The sequence below is a fragment of the Falco biarmicus genome, chromosome 2, assembly GCF_023638135.1.
Source record: "Falco biarmicus isolate bFalBia1 chromosome 2, bFalBia1.pri, whole genome shotgun sequence".
Taxonomy (NCBI): Eukaryota; Metazoa; Chordata; class Aves; order Falconiformes; family Falconidae; genus Falco; species Falco biarmicus.
Window position 1 is genome coordinate 95,085,804 of NC_079289.1, and position 22,406 is coordinate 95,108,209.

Genomic DNA, 22,406 nt, shown 5'->3' on the forward strand with positions numbered 1-22,406 from the left:
GAATGACTTTTGCAAAATGAGAAGGCACATTTTAACAAGAAGTCAAAATACTTCAAAAACCCACAAGCTTCACATTGTGACCTCAGAAAGCAGTGTTTCCCAGTAAAAGCTCAAATTTATCAGGATTTTAAATACTTTTTGTTTCTTTACACAGATTTCAGTAAACAATGAGCTGATCATTTCAACACTACCTGGAGAAACTGCTAACAAGAGAAATGAAGCATTGCATAGAGATTTGCTTGGAGGAAATGATAGTGAAGGCTGAGACCCTCCTTTGAACTCTGCTTACTAAAGACTGCAATCAATGGGCATCCCATCAGCAGGGTCAAAACATGACAGAATGCTGTAAGAAGAGGAGGCTTTCTGGAAAATGTTATTTTTCTCATTTTTTGTCAGCAGCATTATAGCAGGTCATTTTTGGATAGATCTTAGAAACAATATCCTACATTTTGAGGGAAACTTTTTTGATGAAAATGAATGTCTAGTACTTTTTCTGGTTTTGCACGTAAATTACAATGTGGGGGAGATTCCAAGGGAAATGGTGTTTATTTGCTACAAAAGCCCCTTTGAGTCCTTTTGCCAGTAGAGGTGCTGGAGCAACAAACCCTTTACTCCTGCTCAAGAAAAAGGATTTAGCATTTAGAAGAGCATAGTGTAGTACTGGGCTACCACAAAGAAATGAAACAAGACAGTAGTATGGGACAGTCACAAGGTGAAAAGAAAACCTGCTTTGTGACAGTAGGTGTCAAAATCAGACAGAAATATCATAGTTTTAAATAGCCACAGACTGTATATGTGCAATCCATTTTAAGCTTGTTACTTAAAATCAATCATTAGTCTAATATTAAATCTTTGTTAGGAAATAAGGAAAAAATGCATGACCAAAAAACTGTGTTGGCTTTTTAGTCCATCCATCCCTAAAGGCAATTATATGAGACAAAATTTAGCAAGGAAATAAAACGTGAATAAGAGGACGAATTAAATTTATTAAGTGGAACAGTACACAATGCCCAAAGGCAAACTAAATACTGCCATTCATAGCTGTGAGCAAGGCTGAAACAACTGCACTGGCTCCCAAGAGCATTGTAGAAGAGCCGGTAGGGACATGGAAGAAATAACGTGGAGAAGTTTTACCATGCAGTAATTTGTAATAACCACAGGGCACCTATAGATCATTATCAGGAGTATTTCTTAAACTCTTGGCACAAATTTAATTGCCAAAATAGTGGTCAGATTTGTGTTATCTTTTAAAAATTGGTGATCTATCATAGACAATTAAATTTTATTACTTGCATTATTTGTATTTTACTATTTTTAGGTGGTAACCACAGCCTGATCATTAATCCCAAACATGTATGACATGTACCTGTGAGGTGGGGAATAGCCAAATCTTACTTTAACGCAGGCATTGAGAAAATCCAATCCATTCCATCTATAGTAAATGACAGCCTAGTTTACTGTGATTGTCCCAGAAAACATGAGCGAAACCACAGGTTAGCTTCACACTTTTTGGAATGATCAGACATTGCAGCTTGTCTTGTGACAAGATGGGCCTGGGCCATCTGTTTCTGTGTTTATTAAATGTGGAGGTCCTCCACAAAATCCCCTCCACTGGCCTTTTGGGACCCTGCCTCTCCAAAGTTCAGCCCTTTACATTCATGGATTACTCCTTTACATTCATGATTACCTGTCATACACAGGTGACAGCTCTTAATCAAGTGCAGAAAAGTACAAAAAAAGTCAGCCACGCCGTACTGCTTCCAGCCCTCCAACTGCAAGGATGAGGACCTTTGGGAATGAAAGAAACCTTCACCCCATACAAACCCATGCTGAAATGAACTAACAAAGGACTATATGAATGATAATGGACCTGAGATGGGAGAAAGGGCTGATCAAGAAGGAAAAGAGAACTAATGGCAACTGCAGTGGCAGGGCAGGGAGGAAGTGTAGCGGGCAGAGGAAGAACTCCAAGGACAGGATGAAGGGTGGAAGGGCTCTTTCTTTTACACTCTGCTGAAACAACTGACATAGAAGTTCATGCTGAACTTTCTCACAGTCTTCACTGCTGAAAAGATCATGTATTTCATACAATTACACTCCAGAAAAAATCATGTAACTTCAGAGGAAGCCTCCCAGAAGAAACATCAGGAACAGCAGTGCTCACTGGGATTTGCACACAGGTGGAAGAACAAAGGCTGCGCAGCACAGGTCTGATATGACAAGAGGCTGCTTCAGACAGCAAACAGTGGTTGGACAGTGGCCGTGGACCAGCCAGCACTTCCAGGAGGCAACACAGTGATGGCAAGATTGTCATTTAACCACACCGTGATCCTCCCCTGTGTGGGATTAAATGTACACATTCAAAGAAAAAAAGCCATCATTTCTACACCAACTTCACAACCTCAAGCAGTCAAAAACCAACTTGTTCAAAATGTACACGTCTGATTTCCAAATGATTTCTAAACCTACACCTTCTTCACCTATAGTCTTTTTCACTTCAGATTTTTAAATCTTTGTGACAAACCTGTTTCTTTTTTATACCTTTCTTTACAACCACAAGTCCAGATATGGTATTTGTTGCTGTTACACAACTCCAGAAGGCAAAGCAGTATGAAAAATACTGTAAGACTCAATAAGATTGTTGCCACAATCATTACAATCCATAAATGTGTGTTATCATAGGTTTTCTGCAAATATTGTGTCTCAGGTATGTAACTGCGTTATAACAAGAAGCATCTCTTTCAAAACAGAAAAAGATTTTATCCTTTTCCCATCGCAGAACTTATGCAATGCAAAATTGCCATAGATCTCAGTTGGGCCTGGACTACTCCAAGGAGTTTAAGAGAATAATCATGAAAGCAACTTATCAAATGATCTCTAACATAAAAACTGAACAGATATCAAAACAGGCGAGTTATTTGATTTGAGTAATGCTTAAAACATAGTAAAGCAGCAATAAGAATGATAGATGCTTTACAGAATAAAATAGTCAGAAATGATAATCAAATGCCATACTTTCAGAAATAAAAACTTTAACTGCTTCACCTGCTTTAGCTGTTCAGTGACCTCCTTATGAGCAGTGGTGATATGAACCTAGCAAAGTTTTGTAGATTGATGGAAAGAAAAAGATAGCCTAATGCTTTGTTTTGGTCATGATTAAAATTAAATTTTAATGAGTTTAAGCATTAAACAAAACGGAATGCACTTAAGCAAAAGCTTTCAAAAAGTACTCAGTGACCTACAGAATTCTGTAAATCTAGATGACATCTACTTTCACCTGCAGTCATAAAGGACGGTTACTTGAAAGCATGAAAACAAAACACTCTCAATAGCACAAATAAAAACAATAAAGAAACAGCACTCTTGTAATCCATCCCTGAAGATATTTTTCATGCAATTATAGGAGAAAAAAAAAGGTTTTCCATCAAGAAGAGAGATCAATGAACTGTTTGCAAAGAAGTATTTCTGCCAAGAATGGGAAAGAAATTCAGTCTTTATTTAAAAACTCTTACTTCTCCTTTGTCTGGTTTCTACTTCATCTTTCCAGTTTTATTGGAGAAACAGTAAAAGGAAAAAATGGATGAGTTAAAATTAAAGAAAAGGGGAAAACACATGCACCATCATTTTCAAAGATATAGGTATTGTTTCTAAACTGTAAGACAAAATGTATTTGCCAGAGGACCTCCTGCATGGAAGACCAGGACAGGTACACAGTTGGAGTGCAGCCACAGCCAGGATAGCAGAGCTGAGAGGGATGTCTCCCAGCAGGCTCAGGCACTACTGACAGTAACGTTACAGCAGTATGAGGGCCAGCACAGACCAGGTGTTCAAAGTGACTCAGGAGTCCCCAGGAGACTTCACAGCCCAGGGTTTGCACAAACTGAGGGACCCTGCACTACTTCAGGGCTTAAAGTTGGCTGCACACACTGGCAGCATCCTGACTTCTCCCTATTCCACTGCAGGAAAACTTGGGCTTGAAAGTGGTAAGGAAAGGATGCTATAAATCAACAAGACACTGCTCTGGACAGGGAGGGAGGTACAATAAGAGTGCACAAATCAGAGGAGATTTGCAGGGTGCAACAGTCCTGCAGTTGAAGTTATTCCAAGTAGGCTCATGCCACTGAAGCACCTCGACTTTGGGATACAAATGGATCAATCAAAGCTAGCAACAATACGCATACATCAATTGTATCTTCTGACTGCTCTGTGGACATTCTTGGGGAAACAATCTTCAGGCGTACATGAGATACAACGTCCATGATGCCCAAAAGCACGTGTGCTTTGTCTGCTGAGGTGGAGCTGGGGGACTCTGACAGACACACCAGAGTGTGTCAACACAAATACGTGTATAAGATGGGCACATCAACCCAAATGGCTGACAGGACAGCAAAGTGTTTCAGTGCCATTCCTAGCTCAGTGATATCTAGAGATAGTTCAGTTGTTGATTAGCTTTTTCTAATTTTTTGCTACATAATGAGAGGAGCAGATTCTGCCTTGTCAGGCCTCAGACAGGGCTTGGACCCAAAAAGCTGGGAAGGTACCAGGTCGTTATCTTCCTTCTTCTCCAGGTCAAAGGCTGGAGGAGGACCGTACCTGTGCTGTAAGGTCTCCCAGTGAACACGGAGTGCACAGTTCATTCATGCTCAGTACATACAGGCTTGCTCTCTTACCAGCAACGCAGCAGTAATGGGCCACAACACCTCACAGACATGTAGTACTGCACCTTACTGTCTACTTTTAAGTGCTATGGGTACCTGCACTAAAGCACATGCCCTTTCTTCACCTGACATTTAAAGAAAAGAATGAAGCCTGTCAACAGATGAAATAAGGCAACCTGCATAAAAAAGGCAAGTGGGTGAGGATTTCTTTTCCCCCATATTATATATATTCCCTGTGATGTAAACCACTGGCTGTAATCCAGCAAGCTTTAAAAAGCAGTTAGGTTTCTCTGTTTAGTCAGATCATCACTACGTTTTCATTGCAGGTGCCTGATGTCAACCAGATCCCAGATCATTTTCCTGCCAGCAGTCATATTGCAGCATGGCAGCCCCTGCCTGCTTTTGCTGAAGAATGCATGCTTTTCCCCCATGATTTTTTTGCTATGCAGTCTGGCTTCTAGGAAGGGTACAGGACCAGCCCAACTGCACAGCCACCTCTAAACTAGCCAGAAAGGCTAACAAGTAGTACAAAGCCGCACAGCACTGGCCAAGTTGCATTTGCAAGATGCATATTTTGGCAGCCTCCTCAGATAAACTTGTTTTCACATCTTTGTGTGAAATCCATCTCTTATTCTTGGGTGAAAAGAATGCAATTGTCCCTTGTTAGTCAAAACTGGTGTGTGTCAGGCTAGCCAACAGGGAGCTGAATGAACCTGTTGAACCTGAAATCACTGCTGATGCGTGGCTGAGGCCCCTCAGCAGCCTGCACGGTATGTACGGCTGTGGATGGATGTATGGGAAGAGAGAGATGTGCTTCCTGCCCTGGCTTGGCTTCTCTCCTTTTTGATGGGAGATGGGTTTGAGCTGACAGGTCATGAACCCACTCTCACAAGCCACTGAGCGAATTGCAAAGGCACATGGCATCAACCAGCTCTGAGGTGGGCTGTGCTTTCTCCTGGTCCCTTCAAGCCAGCCTCATGCAATTGCCTGTCTGCCTCCTCTCCCCTCACCTCCACATGCCCCGAGCCAGAGATGCAGACAGAGCCCTCCTTGCACAAGGCACAGCTGGTTTGATACAACAGTGTAACTCTGTGGGACTGAGGCAGAATCAAGAAAAAACCCAGGAGCTGCAACAGATCAAAAATTGAAGCAGAACACAGCATCCTGCTCTACCCATCTTCCTGGCAGAGTATTATTTAACTTGCTAATGCAGTCTTTGAGTGCAGGATGCAGTAATGCAGTCTTAAACATCACCTTTAAGAGATACAGCCCTTATCTCCCTTATTTCTTTTTATTGCACAGATAAGGTAGAGACATAGAATATATACAGAAAAAAAAGCAGCTATGTTGCTAGGAAACTAATTCAGAAAACACTGAAAATACTTACAGGGTAAGGTTGAACAACAGTAAGGAGGATTGATTCTTTGCAGCTTCTACAAAAAAAAAAAAAGAAGTAAAATCAAGTAGAGGTTCATACTTTTATTCACTACAGATAACCAGCTTTTTGTTTTAATGGAGAAAAATGCAGTAATATGGTAAAATGTTTATTACAATGACATAGCAGAGAACTACAGAGATTAATAATATGCCAAAATAACAATGGATATTAAAAATTAAGCTTTTTCCAATCTAACAAATTGAATTGTCTTTACTTTACAGTTTATATTATGAAATATTTGATTCACCAGAAACCTGCATGCTGTAATAATGGGTTTCTGCAGCAAGAATGGAATAACATTTGATTAATTCTATCAGTTCAACATCTATAGACTACTAATTTCTTTCATCTGCTTTACAAATGCAAGCCACTTTTTATACCATCTATCTCTTTTACAATTAATGCCAAATTTATCCGAAGACAGCAGTATTTTCAAAACAAAAATGAGGACAAAATTTAGCCCCCATTTCTTGTCTAGCTTACCCTTTTAAATGGGTGGAAAAAGATTAATATTTGGTAAACACACTCCGTTAGAATTTTTATGTTTTTACAAGATTACTAACGAAAGTTTTTTCTTTAATATTAAACCAGTCTTCTTTAGGATGGAACTAGCAAATGGAAAACATATAAGCCACTCTTAAAAAAAACCCAACTGATTTGATTTACAGGATAGAGAGAAGAAATTAATAGGAATCTTGCCATGATCAAGTGGTCTAGACAAATGACAAATGTATTTTTTGACTATTGGTGGGCAGTTGGGGGTGGTGGATAACTGGGACAAAGTAAGAGTAAAGTGGAAGAAGACAAAAGAAAAGCCAATTGGAGTCAATATATCTTGTATTACATGGTGGGTCAAATGGCTGCTGAGGACAGTATTAGCTAAGAAAAGGTCGATTGCCATTTTGTTGCAATGGAGTTGATTTTCTGTTGGTTTTGCTACTTTCAAACACAATTAATTGTTTATTTATGTGACTTACTGCCTGGGTAACTGAAGTGCAACTGATCTGGCATGCCTGGCCTGTTCAGCAGTACTAAATAAAATAAATCACACTGTATTGGTCTTATATAGTGTCATCTTATATCCACATTCACACCACTGACACACAACTTAAAAAGGCAAAAAAGCAAAGAAAACAGAGGAGAGACTGAAGGCCCAGTCAGAAAATAGGGCTGGCAAGTCAGGCTATACTCGTTGAAGCCAACATATCACTGAAGGCCAACTGGGATAGCAAATTCTACTTCTGTCAAAGCCATCAGTCATGCAAGGGGCAACATGTGACCAAATATCCCCTAACTAAAGAAAAATTTGCTAAGATTCAGTTTTTAATCCTCTTATTAGATATTTGTATCATTGCACTAAAAGAGTATAGGTAGACTTCAAAAGGAGCGATTGAAGGCTTTGGCTGTTTGTGATGAGAACAGAAACAAAATTAAGTTAGAAAGTTTAAAAAAATTAATAAGGAGCTACACGTAGTGAAAATTAAATATTCTGCCACAAACCAGCATCATTTCATCCTCTTTAGATATAATCGTAACTAATGAATTTCCCACAATTATCTTTCATTTCAATAAAACATGTTCCAAAGTTAAAATTATTTATTCAATCATGAAACAGGCTTTATTTACAGTGTTCATATTTCTAAAAATTTACATTCATTTCTAAGGTCTGTAAGCTATAGTTTTGGAAATCTCCACAGTTATTCTTTATTATTCTCCATTTTTTTTCTTGAGGAGTATAGTTACAGCGTAATAGTTTTAAAAAATATCAACCTCCATTCTGTTTTGCTCAACAACAGGATTCCCTGTACTTTTTTCTATTCTAACTACCACATTTTTGGGAATCTGAAAATGCATGATAAGAAATGTAATTTATTTCAAGAATCTCACAGTCATATATATGCTATGCACTTCTATCTGATTTGTCAGTGCTATATTAATCTAAGCATATGAGTAGACAGAAAAGCCCACAGCTGTTAGCTATGAGATAAACTGTGGCCCTGGGATAACTACTCCATGCCCAACTGTCCTCTTCAATTACTTCCAACCCACTAATGTATGTTTCTCATGCGACGTGAGAGTACCACTACCACTGCCTCCTGCGGTACAGCTACCTTAGAGAGTTGCCCTTAAAAAAGAAAATCAGCTTCTCCTGAGAATGTTTTTCAGCTCATTATTCTTGGATTAAACCTGGCCAGGTGCCAGTGCAGGTAAGATTCATTCCAGACTAACAAGAGCTTTTTTAAACCAAAAGGTCAAAAGATTTATTTTGAGGACAAGACTTTCTTACGGGATAATCACTTCCATTGGAATGATGCTAGACTCTGGACCATTCATTCAACATTCGAGGCTACAATAAGGCCAAGGAGTATTGGGACCTGAGCATGTCACACATACACAAAGCAGGTGTTAAGCACCACATACAGTCCCCTCATTATTTGAGAAAACATTTTCTATAAAACACATGCTACGTACAAAACACAGCACAGTTAAAAGAGAAATAAATATTTAATTATCAGCTTTTTGATCTGCAGTACTTGGTCACAACTCCACCACTCATTTTAAAACCTTCTCAACTCATGATGACAAAACTCCATACCACAGCACACCACTTTCTACTTCCAATACCGTTAGCAAAACCTATAGATTTAAATGATAACCCTTGCACAGCACTGGAGACTGTCAATGGTACCATGTATTGTATCTATCACAGTAATGGAAAAACAATAGAATCATTGACCACGTACTGTAATCTGTAGGTTTTATATCTCAAATATATGTGTACATACGTATATCCATGTGTGACACTAGAACATATGGACAGTTTAGATTAGATTACATGAACTAGGTGTGTCACCACACTTAAATGTGAGCTATTTCTGTTAAACAACTTCCAGAAGATAGTGGCAACAACTAAAAAGACAATTGCAATCTTACTTTCCCCTTGAAATAATGTCTTTTCTCCTTCAAGAATATGACTAAAAAAAAAAAAAAAGTCTATATTACAGTTATTTTACTACCTTTCATATTCACTTAACCACAACCTAAATATTTCTCTTTTAGATGAACGTACTCTTTTAGAGTCATTCAAGACCAAACATCTGCAACTCCAAGCTTGGACAACAGCTATGGACTTTTTGGGTGCTCTGCCATCTCACCAACACCACAATACAAATTATCAAGCTTCTTTCATTTCATGACATTAGACTCAAACGGTGATAACAAGGCTAAAACCTGAAAACGCCAATGGGAATTTCACTGATTCATCTCTTTGTCCTTCCTCATGCCCCGCATGGTGATTATATTTGTCAGTTCTCCCTACTGCAGCTACTTAGGCTGTAACCAGAAGAGAATATAGTATCGTGCACCTTGGGCTACGTGAGGCTACAGTGCCAGCCATTGACTTTATCGGTGAACTTGCAGCTGGGAATCACTCTTTTCTGCTTCTTTCTAGGTGGAAGAGAGGAAGGGATGGGAGGGCAGACTAGGAACATGGGGAGACTCACAGTATCTGAACCATATGGAACGTGTGGCTCTGTTCTTTGTATGCGTTCTACAGTAAATATAGCATATGAACAAAGAGAAAGTATATAAATAACCTGTAGTCTCTCTTAAGAACTGAGAATGTAAAACATTGTTTACATTAATTTAAAAGCTTTTAACAAATTTACATACTAGAGGAGTACTAGGTTTCTCTCCCATAAACTAATTATCTTCCATAAGATAAATTAATTAGGAATTGACATATAATAAATAATATAATTTACAGGGAATGCAATTAAGAAAAAACTCTCTTAACCATAACTTACCTCTGTTTCACTCACACTGAACATCAAATTCTGAAACTTTCTTGTTTTGGAATGCTATGTTGTCTGCTATAATCAGGATCCTGTTTCACTTTGGGTCTCACTATTGATAAGAAAGGTCTGAATTTCACAATTAGGGAGTGTGATACCATGATGTGCAGTATGCTTCACACTACATTTTTGAAGTAAGGAAATGGAAATCAGTGGGTCAAAAACTAGCTACAAAATCTAACAGGTTACCTCAAATGCCCTGTTCAAAGCTAAGGGAAGTGGAACTCATCTTCAAATTCTAGCATCTCGGTTAGAGAAAAATCATTCAGTATTTGAATGTCTGTCACTGTTATGAAGTTTAAGGCAATAATAACGAACACAGAGTTTGCAAAGTCCCTCTATTATACCACATTTCAAATTATTTCAAAAGGATAATTTTGATTTCACTTGTATGTATGTTTTTACATAAATCCTATTTTACAATAGTTATCTTCACTTAGGGTAGCTCCAAATTTCACTTGTCCAGACTTTTATCATGAGCAATGGTTCCTGTGGGAAAGAACAGTTTGCTCCAGAGATCCACCTAGATTTACTTCCAGGGCCGGAGACATCTTCTGGAGGGGATCTAGGTGGGACAGATAGACCCATCTTAACCCAGTGTTGCCTCATCCTCCACTGTTATCATGCAGCCCCCCGTAGTGCACCTCCAGGTCCTGCAATGATGCCAACCTGCCTGAGTGGACTAGGGGAACCTTGATAAGCTAGTGGACAATCTCAGTTTTCACTGACACCCATGAAACAAGGCAGAGGGACAGGGGAAGAGAGGCTTTAAGAAGATTATGCCTTTCCCTAAGACTATTTTAGTCACAGGAGAGGTAGTGCTGTGCAAACAGGAACAAATAAGCTAAAAGCCCACACAATCCAGCTCTTCTGCACTGGACAACTCCTTCAGTGAGAGCTGTGGTCTATGTGGCTCTTCCCCTTCCCTATCCAAAGGCAACATGGTAGTACACAAACTACAGAACATGTTTCCATGACTCAGTACCTTCTAACTGAGAAGTACAATTGATTAAACCAGGCTGGAACCCATGCTACTGCGGGCAGATCGCTTCTGGCCTCTTGATTACATCTGCCCATAGACAAATGTTGTTCTAGCAGCAGGTGAAGAATCTGACCTCTCTAAGCCTAGGAGGGAGATATATTCCAGATAATTTTTAGGGGAACACAGGAAATGATACTTTCTCAAGAGGTTGCCAATACATGGCACAAGAACTGCTTGAAGGGTGGCCAATGGGATTTCAGTCTCTGCCTGTCCAGCTGGCTGCACTGGCCTCTAGGAAGTCTTTCTGAAGATCCTGTACACAGCTAGAAATGGGTGTTTCTGCCATCACGCTATGCAGGCAAGGCAGGGTATGCCACACATGGCATTACATCCCCAACTTCACCTCAGAAGACAGTTGCAGGAGTGCAGCAGGCAAGAAATGCAGCAAGAGGTTCATGAAATAAGGTAGGCTACCACAAAGGTGAGGTGTGGGGTCTGAATTTGGGCAGGAGGGGTAACATTACACAGTATATAGATATAGAAGATGGTACATGAGGCCAAGGTCTTGTTTTGGGGGAGGACACATGAGGAACAACTTAAGAGATGAATGGGACCATTGAGTTAGATGCTGGTTTTTTCTGGGCATGACAGAGCACAGAGCACAAAGGTCTTCAGGTCTTATTGTTGGAGATAGGAAGGTTGGGTTGGAATCCCTGGTATTCAGAAGGCAGAGAGATCACACATTTGGAAAGCTGGTGGCTGCTTCGTTTACTGCTGTTAATGGTATTACCTGCCCTTAGCCTTACTGTCAATGCAGTGAAATACTCTTGACACCCAAGCAACGTGAGCTTGTGAACTCCTGAACCCTACAGTTTAATTTGAATAGCCCTGCTGCCTCACAAGGTCCTTAAAATTCAAGCCTGCCATTACATATATGAAGACTTGCAGCAGCAGAAGCAATCTGCACAAGACTCTGGGAACTTTACAGGATTTCTGGTCAACTGTCTGAGTCCTAAAAACCATGTAAGTAATGGATGCTTGAAATGACCACTGCCACATAAAGCATAAAAGATAAAATGGGATTGTTACTGCACTGCAGGATCAAACAGCAGCAGAAACACAGCTGAGAGAAAAGATACTGTGATTTGAACATAAATAACTTCAATAATAGCATACAGAAAATTACTGTCAAAGCAAATTACATTTTATATAAATGTTCGTCTTTCTTTTAAAGGTCTGGCATGGTGTGAAAGTCGATCTTTAAAATTGTCACAGTCTGCAGCTGGCACTAATTGGAACCCTTGTTGGCAGTCTCCATAAGAGGCCAAGAAGCGAGCATGTCTGCAGGCTAAATTACACTTGCTTCCTCCGATAGAAGTGGTCCCTTCAGATCAGGGCTGTGGCACACTGGCGGGCTTTCATACAGAAGATGCCATTTCAGATGCCTCTGCAGTAAAGGCTTTGAGAATAAAAAAGCCTCCTGTTCTTTAAGCCTGTCCATCTGTCAAGCTTTCACATGTACCAAATTCACTCCTTTTTCTCCTTTATTAACACTGTGGCAAGGTGAGCCCTATAAAGAATTTGTTCTTGAATTTCAGTGCTTTATGAAGACCTGTATTTACCTCCAGCCAAAATAATCCTCCTCTCCACAAATACCCAAAGTTGTCCAGTTGCTTATATTCTAACTTTGAGGCTATAATCTTTGTAACAGAGTTACCAAAATGTTAGTCAAACAGTGAATACCTGTGCATGCTGTACAACAGTGCCTTGGTAAGGCTTCTTGAATATCAAGAGCAGTGTTACACTGCTATCTAACTGCGGAGCAATGTTACCTGCAGTCCTCTACCAGACAGTGCCTTACCATCTCCTTCTTACTACATCAGTCTTCAGTTAATTCTGGAGGGCAACTCTTAATATCAGCAATATGCAGAAACCTCTACATTGACTGGGCCACCTTCCCTAGGCAACCATTCTGCTTTCACAGATGAATGATGGTCTTCCTCAGACCCTGAGAGAACTTGGGGTTAAACCTCAAGACAGAGTAGAGGACTTATTGGGAGTTACTAACTCTGGAGTTGTCTACTCCAACAGAATCAGTATTTGCTCATTTTGGCGAGTATAAAAACTGAGAACCAAATGGGCATGCATGTATATCTGATGGATTGAGACTTTCACCGAGTCTGATCGTTAGCATGCTACTGCCACATGGTCACAGCATAAATTACTTCATGCTGCATGAAAATGCCATACTGCCAAGGAGAAAAATGTAGTGCTTACTCCCCCATTAATTAATTGTTCAGCTGTCCTCTTCCAATTAGACTTTCTGCACATTAGTTTTAGAGGATCAAAGGCAGATAAAGTGGGATGATATTGGTCTCTCAGGCCACTCATGCAGGCCAACGTTTTAGTGCTGGTTTTCCTATCATGAACCGCCAAAGCCTCGGAAGCTCTGAGGAAAAGTTAACTCTCAAAGTGTAATAAACAAAGTGCAATATAAGCCAGCCCCAAGACGTCTATTGATGAGACAGCTTTAGGAACAGTGCTATGAAGCTAGTATACACTCCTATCAAAGTAAAATATTTAGCAAGCTGGGTGGTCTCACCATGGAAAGGGAAGTTCCACTCTCCTGAAAACTTCTCCTCCTTGTCAGACAATATTGTTTCCATCAGACTGCAATGACTTTTAAATGGCATTTCTGTGATCATTTTGAGTGAGCCCTCTCAGACAGGGTTTCTAAGTGAGCTAAGTGCAATTCTGTTTTCCTGTTCTGCAGCTCGCCCTGTGCAGAAGCCAGCAGGTATGCAATGGCTGCCCGCTGCACACACTAGTTGGGTGTGTTAAACCCATTCAATTAACTTGGGATCCCTTATCTTTTATACTAACATACTGACTGAGGACTTTCAGGAACTCAGACTGCAGTGAAACACCGAGATTGCAGAACAAAATGCACAACATGGTAAATATTAACTGTTCCACAAAATCCAACCCAATGCTGACATGAAAGATTATGCTTCGAAACTGTAGCATGAAGTAATTCTCTGGTGCAGCCACCAGAGATCTAGCAATGATTACGAAATCTATTCCAATGACCCTGTAATTTTTTAATGTCAGCCTCCAGAAATGGAGTCATCGTGACTTTCTTGGAGTTGCATACATGGTCACAGCAAAACCTAACTGCAAAAATGTTAAATGTAATTACAACATTTTTGTAATTTTCTAAATTTTTGTAAATATATCTGGATCTTCAAACCAGATTCAGAATTCATTTACCTGGGAGAGGGGAAAAAAAAGACTACAAAACCTTGACTGCTTTTCTGTACAGGTCTTACACGTTACTCTGTATTATCTGTATTAGATTAAAAGAGGCTTTCTTGTGCTTCACTGAATTTCCAGCAGTTGTTTAGACATCTTGATGCAGTTGCAAAACTACTTGAATTTTTACTTCGGTAGTGGAAACAGACAAAATAATTAAGCTTAAAAGAATGAAGGAAATGATGAGGTAACTTTCCAAACCTTGAAAATTGGTGTTATTCCACTCACTCATCTCAGTGAAAAAGAGAGATTAACAATACAATCTAGCAATTGAAAAGGATGTCTCAGAGGGCAAATGCAACTCTAATAGTCACATAATGAAGCCTTGTTGGTCTTTTTTTTTTTTTTTTCTTCCAAAGAGACACAACATAAATTTTCACTTACAAAAGAAATTCCCTCTTCTAATGGTTTATTTTTAATGTCTTTTTTTTTTGCTGACACTATCTTAGAACAGAACAGTCATCCCTTAACTTAATAATTCTTTTCTCTAGTCTGGCTGCACCAGACTTCTCATGCCCCATGGGAGGTGAAAGTTTCGATTTCATCGATGCTGGGCTACTTTTTTTCATTTTAAGTGGCAGAGAAGGATGCTTTAGATGAGGACATCTTGACAATGGGGAAAAAGAATAAAAGAGGAATAATAATTCTTTGAATAGCCACACAGTATCAAGGAAAAAAATCAGTAGCAAAAGACCAACAGCTATGGTGATGGTTTGAGAACACACTAAATCAGGCTTCCAGCTCTGGATTGAAAAATCTGTGGCCGTGCACTGCACAGCTTTGGAGCAGTGTGTGAACAGGGTCTACCAGTTCCAGCATGCTCAGAAACTTCAACAAAAGAAATTTCATACAGGATCAGGTATTGTCTTTCCTTCAGCAAATGCCATAAAGTTAGCATAGAAGTCAACAAAAACTTCATGGCACATCTAATGGCTAATTTCACAGAAATGTAACTCTGTGCCAAGGTTAAAACTGCACTGGTGATTGAACAAGCAAGGTGCAGCTCTGCTACCACAAACCATGAAACCAGAGCTCGACTGACAAGTGACTGCTTGTGGCCACAAAGACATGAAAGGATGTGAAAGGAAGTTTGCTTGCTGTGATGGTCACAACATCTTCTGGCAGCAGGCAAAACACTGCTGCCTTCCACAATGAAATCCTGCCTCTAGTGGAGCTCATCTTTGCCCGCCAAGTCCTGACAAAAGTTAGGCACTTGATATGCTGATATTGAAGAATGCAAACATTGCTCCATTAGTGCTTCTACTCTCCCAGCACTCTCCCGCTACTCTAATTTTCATCAAAGGTAGACATACTTTGGACAGAGAGTAAATTTACCATATATGCTGATGCAGCTTTTTGCACAGTGAAATTTGGTTAATCTAGATAGTATGGCAGTTAAGAGATCAAAAAAAAGAGTAATTCAATAAAATGCATTATCTAATGTCAAACACTTTGAATAAATAATTACAAAAATGAATTAAAATAAACAATGGTATAAACTTGTTGCTTGTTGCTGAGAAACAAGGAAATCATGTACTCCAAAATCACATTTCAAATGGAAATAACAAAGTGAAATGAAAGATAGTTGAAGATGTCAGAAACCGTGCAGAATCAATGGCTGCATCACTAAGACTGCAAAAGAAATCTATGGGAGTTACGTATTAAAGAGGAGGAAAGATAGCTAAAAAGAAAAAATCTTAAAAATGTTTTTATTATGTGACAAATTAACCTTAATCTTTTTTGATCAGAGCTTCATTTTCATATGTACTGAAACATTACAAATAATTACAGTTGCTGTTCATAATCTGTATGGCGCTGGCATTTTCACTTTCAGGTTAGGGCATTGTGTATGACATAGTAATGAAAGGTCAGGTGTTCACATACATCATTCCTGCAGCTATTCCACTTTTTTTTTTTCCTTAATGCTTTTCAAAAAGCAGACCATCAAATACATTTGATGATCAGATGTTAAATGCTTTAGGACCATCTTGTTTTAAAGAGTCATCTGACTTTTTATTAATAATGCATAGCATTCACATAGGGCTATTTTGTGTCGGAAGTCCTTCACAGGCATTATCTTAGCCCTAAGTAATCCAGCCAATAAAGAAAAAGAAATTAAGAACAGGAAGATACATTCAGAAATGAGATAAAGCTCTTGAATTCTGAAGAATATTGTCTTTTCAATCACTATATTATATACTGTTGTCAGTTCAATATTATTTACTTTATTATTGTTCCTTAAGAAAAACACATTCACTCAAAGAGTAAATGGCATTATTCTTTCAGTTGTCTGAACACTATTATGTTTGCTTTTAAGTTTTATCTGCTTTTTTGGAACCAGACTATCTGATCCAATCTACAAGCATCTCTAGTCTTTGTTATGGAACACACTGCTATCATTATGTTTTAGATAATTAAAGATTGACAGAAATTGTTTTAAGAAATGTTCCAACAAAACAAGATTCATTCAATTCTTCATTAAGAAAAGTTTCAGTAGTTCATGGCTTCAGTTTAGTGGGTCCTTTATTATAATAATTATTATTATAGCTGCAAGTTTAGACAATTGATGGAGACTGAGCTATAGAGACTAATGCAGAATGATTTTTGCTTACTGAATCTGGAATAGAAAATTGTTTGGTCAGATGCCAACTGAAGCAGTATAAGTGACAGCAAATGTGATTTTATAATGATTTGGATGGGCAGCCAAAGAGGCTACTCTTCTTAAGGTATCATGCACATGGCACAGTAATTCAGACAGCAGCAGGCCTGATATGCAAACTGTTTGGCTATATTTGTGTCCCCACATGTTATTTAACATATTTGAGATGAAGACTTCTATGAAGCAAAACTGACTCAGAATTGTTGCCAACCAACTAACCACTTGCTTCTGTTAAATTGCATTAGTTATTAAAAAGAACTGCCATGAATACATGCCATATATCCAGAATGTTTAAAATTCAAAGCTTCACCCCTCTTTTTTTTTTTTTTTTAAGGATGTATTTATTTATTGTGCTAAAATTAATAAGACACGATTTTAAAATTCTTTTCTATTTAAAGCTCTGTCCAACCTTTCAAAATCAGATTGTTAATTTCCATTTAATACACCTCAATATTTATGCTGGTTAACTTAATAATGCATTTATGCTATTATACCCTTTATTTTCCTCCCCTTATGTATCACTAGAGCTACATAATTTGTTTTGCATTTTACTTGTGACAAAGAACCACTAACACAAATCTCACTGAAAAGTTACAAAACAAATGTATGTTGCAAGTAAATGTGATCATTAAGATTAAAAAATACTTAAGAAGAAATTTTGACTTGATAAATACAAAAATGTTGCAAAATATAGGGAAGGAAGGAACATTTGAAAAGGGGAGAAGAAAATTACCCTGCAAACACAAACCAAGCATAAAATGCTGAACGGTTGCATTCTTCTATCCACACAGAAAATGAAGACATAATTGCAGTGCAGTCGGATGCACCAATGTGAGCTTTAGTCTAGACACGATGGGCAATAACAGCAGTAAAAATACGATGCCGCTCTCTTCAATATCAGTTTTACCCTCTAGAAAATGCCCACACTTGCAGAGCCAAACCAGCACTTCGTTATCTGTACCAGCCAGATTAAAGTTCACTCGGGGATATGATTTGTACACGTGCTGCATTCAGACCAGCCCCAGCCCACCGCCTCTGCAGCACCACTATGCTATGCGCTGCAGCAAAAAAAAAAGGTGAAAATTAACCAGTTTTATCACTGTCCTCTCCTGCTCCTTCAAAGCTGTGGGTAAGTCAGGACTGAAGAGGACAGTAAAACGTCTCTGCTCTTCAGGAAAATGGTGAGGGGGAGGAGGGAATCTGTTCATGGAGGAGGCGAATACATAATTCACCACGCAGCTACAGCCAGAAGGTGGTAGGAGGGAAGATGGATATTGGTGTAGAGGAAAGAAGAAGAAAGGGCTGACTTCGTGCGACTTGCTAAACTAATTTTATAGGTATCGTCTAAATAATTTATCTGGTATACTTCTATTTTTTCATCCAGATTTACATCCCCTGTGGCTTGACGGGGTGCTCCTGCCTCCCCGGAGGGTGCTGTGCCCCGCTGCAGGCAGCAGGACATACTGGGGCTGTGCAGCCCTGCACAGAGGCGCCTGAGAGCCCCGGTGCTGGGGAGGGAACGCGCCATGCCCTGGCACAGAGGCTCTGCTCCTGGCATAGCTGCTCTACTGTGTGAAGCAATTATTTGACACAAAACACTTAAGCAAGCAGAGTCGTCCTACGCAACAGTGCTCTGCAAGCACCAGCCGCTGCACCAGAGGGGTGAGGGCACACCTGCTGCTGCTCCTGGCTGCCGCTCTGGAGTAGCCTGTCAATAGCCATCTCTGGGTCAAGGCCAGCGCTGCCAGCGAGCGTCGCGCTCGCTGCCCGCAGGTTTCTGGAAGAGAGTGTGGAGACATTTGCCTGTAAATTGCAAATGGGCCAAGTTGAGAGACCGCAGCTGAGCGGCTCAGTCCAGCCAGCACAGCCAACACCCCAGCAGCCATCCTAACAGGACTTTGGTGGCAAGAGTCACCTCAAGCTCTCTAATGGCATGAGTAACCACAGCTTAAAGGACTTTTCTAGATGATTTCTGTAATGAGAGGGACAGCTGCAAATAGTTTCTCCCATCTTCAGCATGGCTAAAGGTGGCTAGTTAGGGCTAAAGGCCCGACTTTAAATAGCTGGAGCTCATATGGGTGCATTTGCAATCAGGTACGGGGGCAGTTTCATTGTTCAAAAACAACCCCAGCCTCTCACGCGCACTAACAGACCAGAAAGCTGCTCGTGGGTTGTGCATGGGGGTTTAGGCACCTCAGCTCCACTGCCTGGCTGTGGGCACTGCAGGGCTCTTGTACTCTGAGCCAGCTCAAGTGTGCCATATAGAAGTGTCTCCCATGTAAGCAACTGAAACAACTTCAACAAGTCTGAAAAGCAGGTGATATCAAGGTTTCCCTTCTACAAAATAACTCCTATAAAGAACAACCCTAGAGGTTTGCAGTTTCCTTCTCTTGGGTGAACATCCCATTCTCCTCTTGAACAGCTTATACTTCTGTTTCATCATTAGTAGGTTGAGAACTTTCATTTAAAGCTCATTGATGAAGCCATTAGGCACTACAGATATCACTCACTTCAGCTGCACTCATGAGATAAGCATTAAAAAAAAAATCTTCAAAAGTCTTATCTTTTTCACTTGTACACACTGAAAAAGATCTATCTGCACAAGAATAAATTCCTTGTTCCAAGGACGTGCATTAAAATTCATTTCTCAAAGGGACATAACAGAGGATTTAGCATGCAAAGGATACATGTTCTTTAAAGGCTATATGTCAAACTGCAAGATTAAAAATAGACTTGTCAAAATTGAGTTTGACAGAAATCACTGTAACATCTCCTATGTTCCAATGGACATAATATTCTTCATTATGTAGTCACGTAGTAATTTTTCTGGGCAACCTGGAGACTTCTCTGGAGTCTAATTAGACTGCAAATGTGATTTTAAAAAAGCAAATTAAACCATTATTTTAAAATTACATTTACTGCTGATGCAAAGTGCTAGATTATGAGTATTGGCTGGCAGTTTCTTCACGTCTACAGGCCAGTAGTTTTTCACATACATGTAAGCAAGGAAAACAGTTATAGACTCCATCCTTATGCATAATTTTGGCCTTTAGGTTAAACCTGTCAGTGGTAAGTGGAAGACAGGAAGAACAAGATCTAGACAGGTCACAGAACCCTGATAATGTATTTTTACCACCTGCAACCCAAACTAGATACAAAACTGGCCAGGTACATTTCACTAGTTCCTCATGTCATGTATGGCAAGAGAAGAATAAAAAAATAAAGAAGAGTTCTGTGATTCTATAGAAAAAATATTCATTTATTAAATGTCTTTTAAACCTTGCAAACCCTTTTTAAAATTTTATTTTCAAGATATTTTTTATTCCCTATTTCTGTCCCATCCTGACTTTTTGCATTTCAGTGATGCTAAAAGATAATCTTGGGGCACGAGCCCTACTTAATCTACGAAGTATCAACAGCCACAAAACCTCATAAAGAGGCAGGGGAGAGAAGTATCCTTATAGAATCCAATTCTCAAAGCTAATCATTAAAAAGAAATGTGAAGGAGGGAGATCAGAAAGCTTTGAGAGGATTTATTTTGTTCGCTTTCCTCCCTCTACCCTCTCCCCAGCTGCAGTCTCCCAAGAAATGTTCAAAGTTCATACCTTCCCTGTGGCTCTTCTGAGGATACAATCTCCAGAAGGCAAGTTTCAGGAAGGTCACCTATGAAGGGGATCTTTGCCTCTGAAAATCCAGAAGTTCAGCATTTGAACCACGTGCTATTATAACTTTTTAAGGCAGTTAGAAACAATACTTTCTCCCAGTTCCTGTGAGAGCAGATACCTAACCTTTGCTTTGCTGTTCTGCATGCTGCTGATGCCAATATCATTAACCTATTCCTTCGGGCTGATGCACCTCAGTGTTTTGCAAAATGTGGTGTTGACTTTTTACTTCACTTGCAGTGCCGCCACTGCCTTGCTGTACATCAGGGCAGTGTCCCCGTTTGAGCAGAGGCCTGAAGACCTCTTCCTTTTACTGGTTATGGGCAAAAACTTCCAGGTGTCCCAAAGGTTACATATGTTTTGGCGGCTTGCATAATAAATTCATTGGTTACACAAAGCCAGCCATGGGAGATGCTTTGGATCCTTACAGCTATGTTACACTGACTTCAGACCTGCCACTACATTTATCTCGCTCCAAAACAAAGATGTCTCTTGGGGAGGGATATTAAAGGAGTGGCAGGCTGCCTCAGCTGCCCCCCGAGCTTGCCATGAGGAGTAAGGGCAGAAGGGACAGTCTTTTCTTCCTGTGCCCTAGGCTGGGAAACATTCCAGCTCCTTCAGATGCTACCTACTGCCTGTTGGTCTACAAATTACTAAGAAGTAATTTGGAAAATTATACTGCTCTGGAAATGCATGAGTCCTTTCCCTTTGCAAAATAAGGGTGAGATCTGCTCACAGAGTAATTCCCATGCACTACAGTGAGGAAGGTGCAAGGGAAAGGGGAAGACAATGGTAAGCCTGTGGTTTCCACTTGAAGAATCCATACCATATATATTCATTAAGGAGGTCTTTGATTACATGTGCAGCCAGTGAAGGGAAGATGATGTTGTAGGTTACAGTGTGTTGCAGAGAAGAGCAGGAAACCAGAACCTGTAGGTTTCTGTTGTGCTGCTTTTAAGGGGGGAAAGGAGAAAAAAGACCAGAAGTTACCAAGAGTATTCAGGACTGTTGGGGATGTCTAGAGAAATGAAGGGAGGAAAAAAAATCTTATGGTTTTTTTTTTTTTTTTTTAATTAAAAGGGTTGTAGAACTAAATCTGCCCCAGGAGAGAATATTCAGTAAACAAGTCATTGTGTGGTGTCTCTAATCTTTCCTTGAAACAACTGGAAGCAGTCTGTGAGATACAAAATGCTGGATTAAGTGGAATTTGGATCTGATTTGGTCTGGTGGTTCCTCAATTGTCATATTCCCCTTCCAAGTGATTAATTTGTTTTATAAAAGCTTGTGATAGTGCTCATATTCAGAGGTTACCCAGTACACACAGTACTGACATTTTTGGTTGACATTTGCTTCTCATCAAACTTCTCCTGAACTTCGGCTCTCATCACTGAAGTATCTGTTATATGGATGTAACTGCAGAGTCCTGAATCTAATGAACTTTCTCTGTATAAAATGCTTAGCTCAGGAAGGAAGATGATTTCACTGAAAACCACATTACAATATTTGTTGTAAAGAGGGGTGCTACAATTAACCACATATTTTGCTTTACTTATTTAAGCTCTACTTTCATAGGTCAGAATTCGAAATAGGAAGACATTTCTGATTCAGCCTGCTTTGGATTTCAATCTCTAACACTGTACTAAGGACTGGAAAATTAAACTGACTAAAGTAAGTAAAGGAAAGTAAAACCAGCAACACGACAAGCAAAGACATTTGCCTTCAAAAACTTTCCCATTATTACTACTGAAAAGGTGGTAGTGATGATGCATATAAAGGTACGTCTTACAGTCCATCAGATAAATGGTTAAACTTGCATAACACTTGTGAGGAAGAGGATGAAG

General features: G+C 39.6%; 1 protein-coding gene across 2 annotated transcripts in view; it reads right to left on the reverse strand.

The window, feature by feature from the left end:
• Positions 1 to 22,406, reverse strand: part of FRMPD4 (FERM and PDZ domain containing 4) — a 298,684-nt gene that overhangs the window by 25,572 nt on the left and 250,706 nt on the right. For both annotated transcript variants that reach the window (XM_056329587.1, XM_056329588.1), the window contains exon 5: positions 6,046 to 6,091. In XM_056329587.1, coding sequence (XP_056185562.1) covers positions 6,046 to 6,091 — 46 coding nt within the window. The remainder of the gene's footprint in view (positions 1 to 6,045; positions 6,092 to 22,406) is intronic.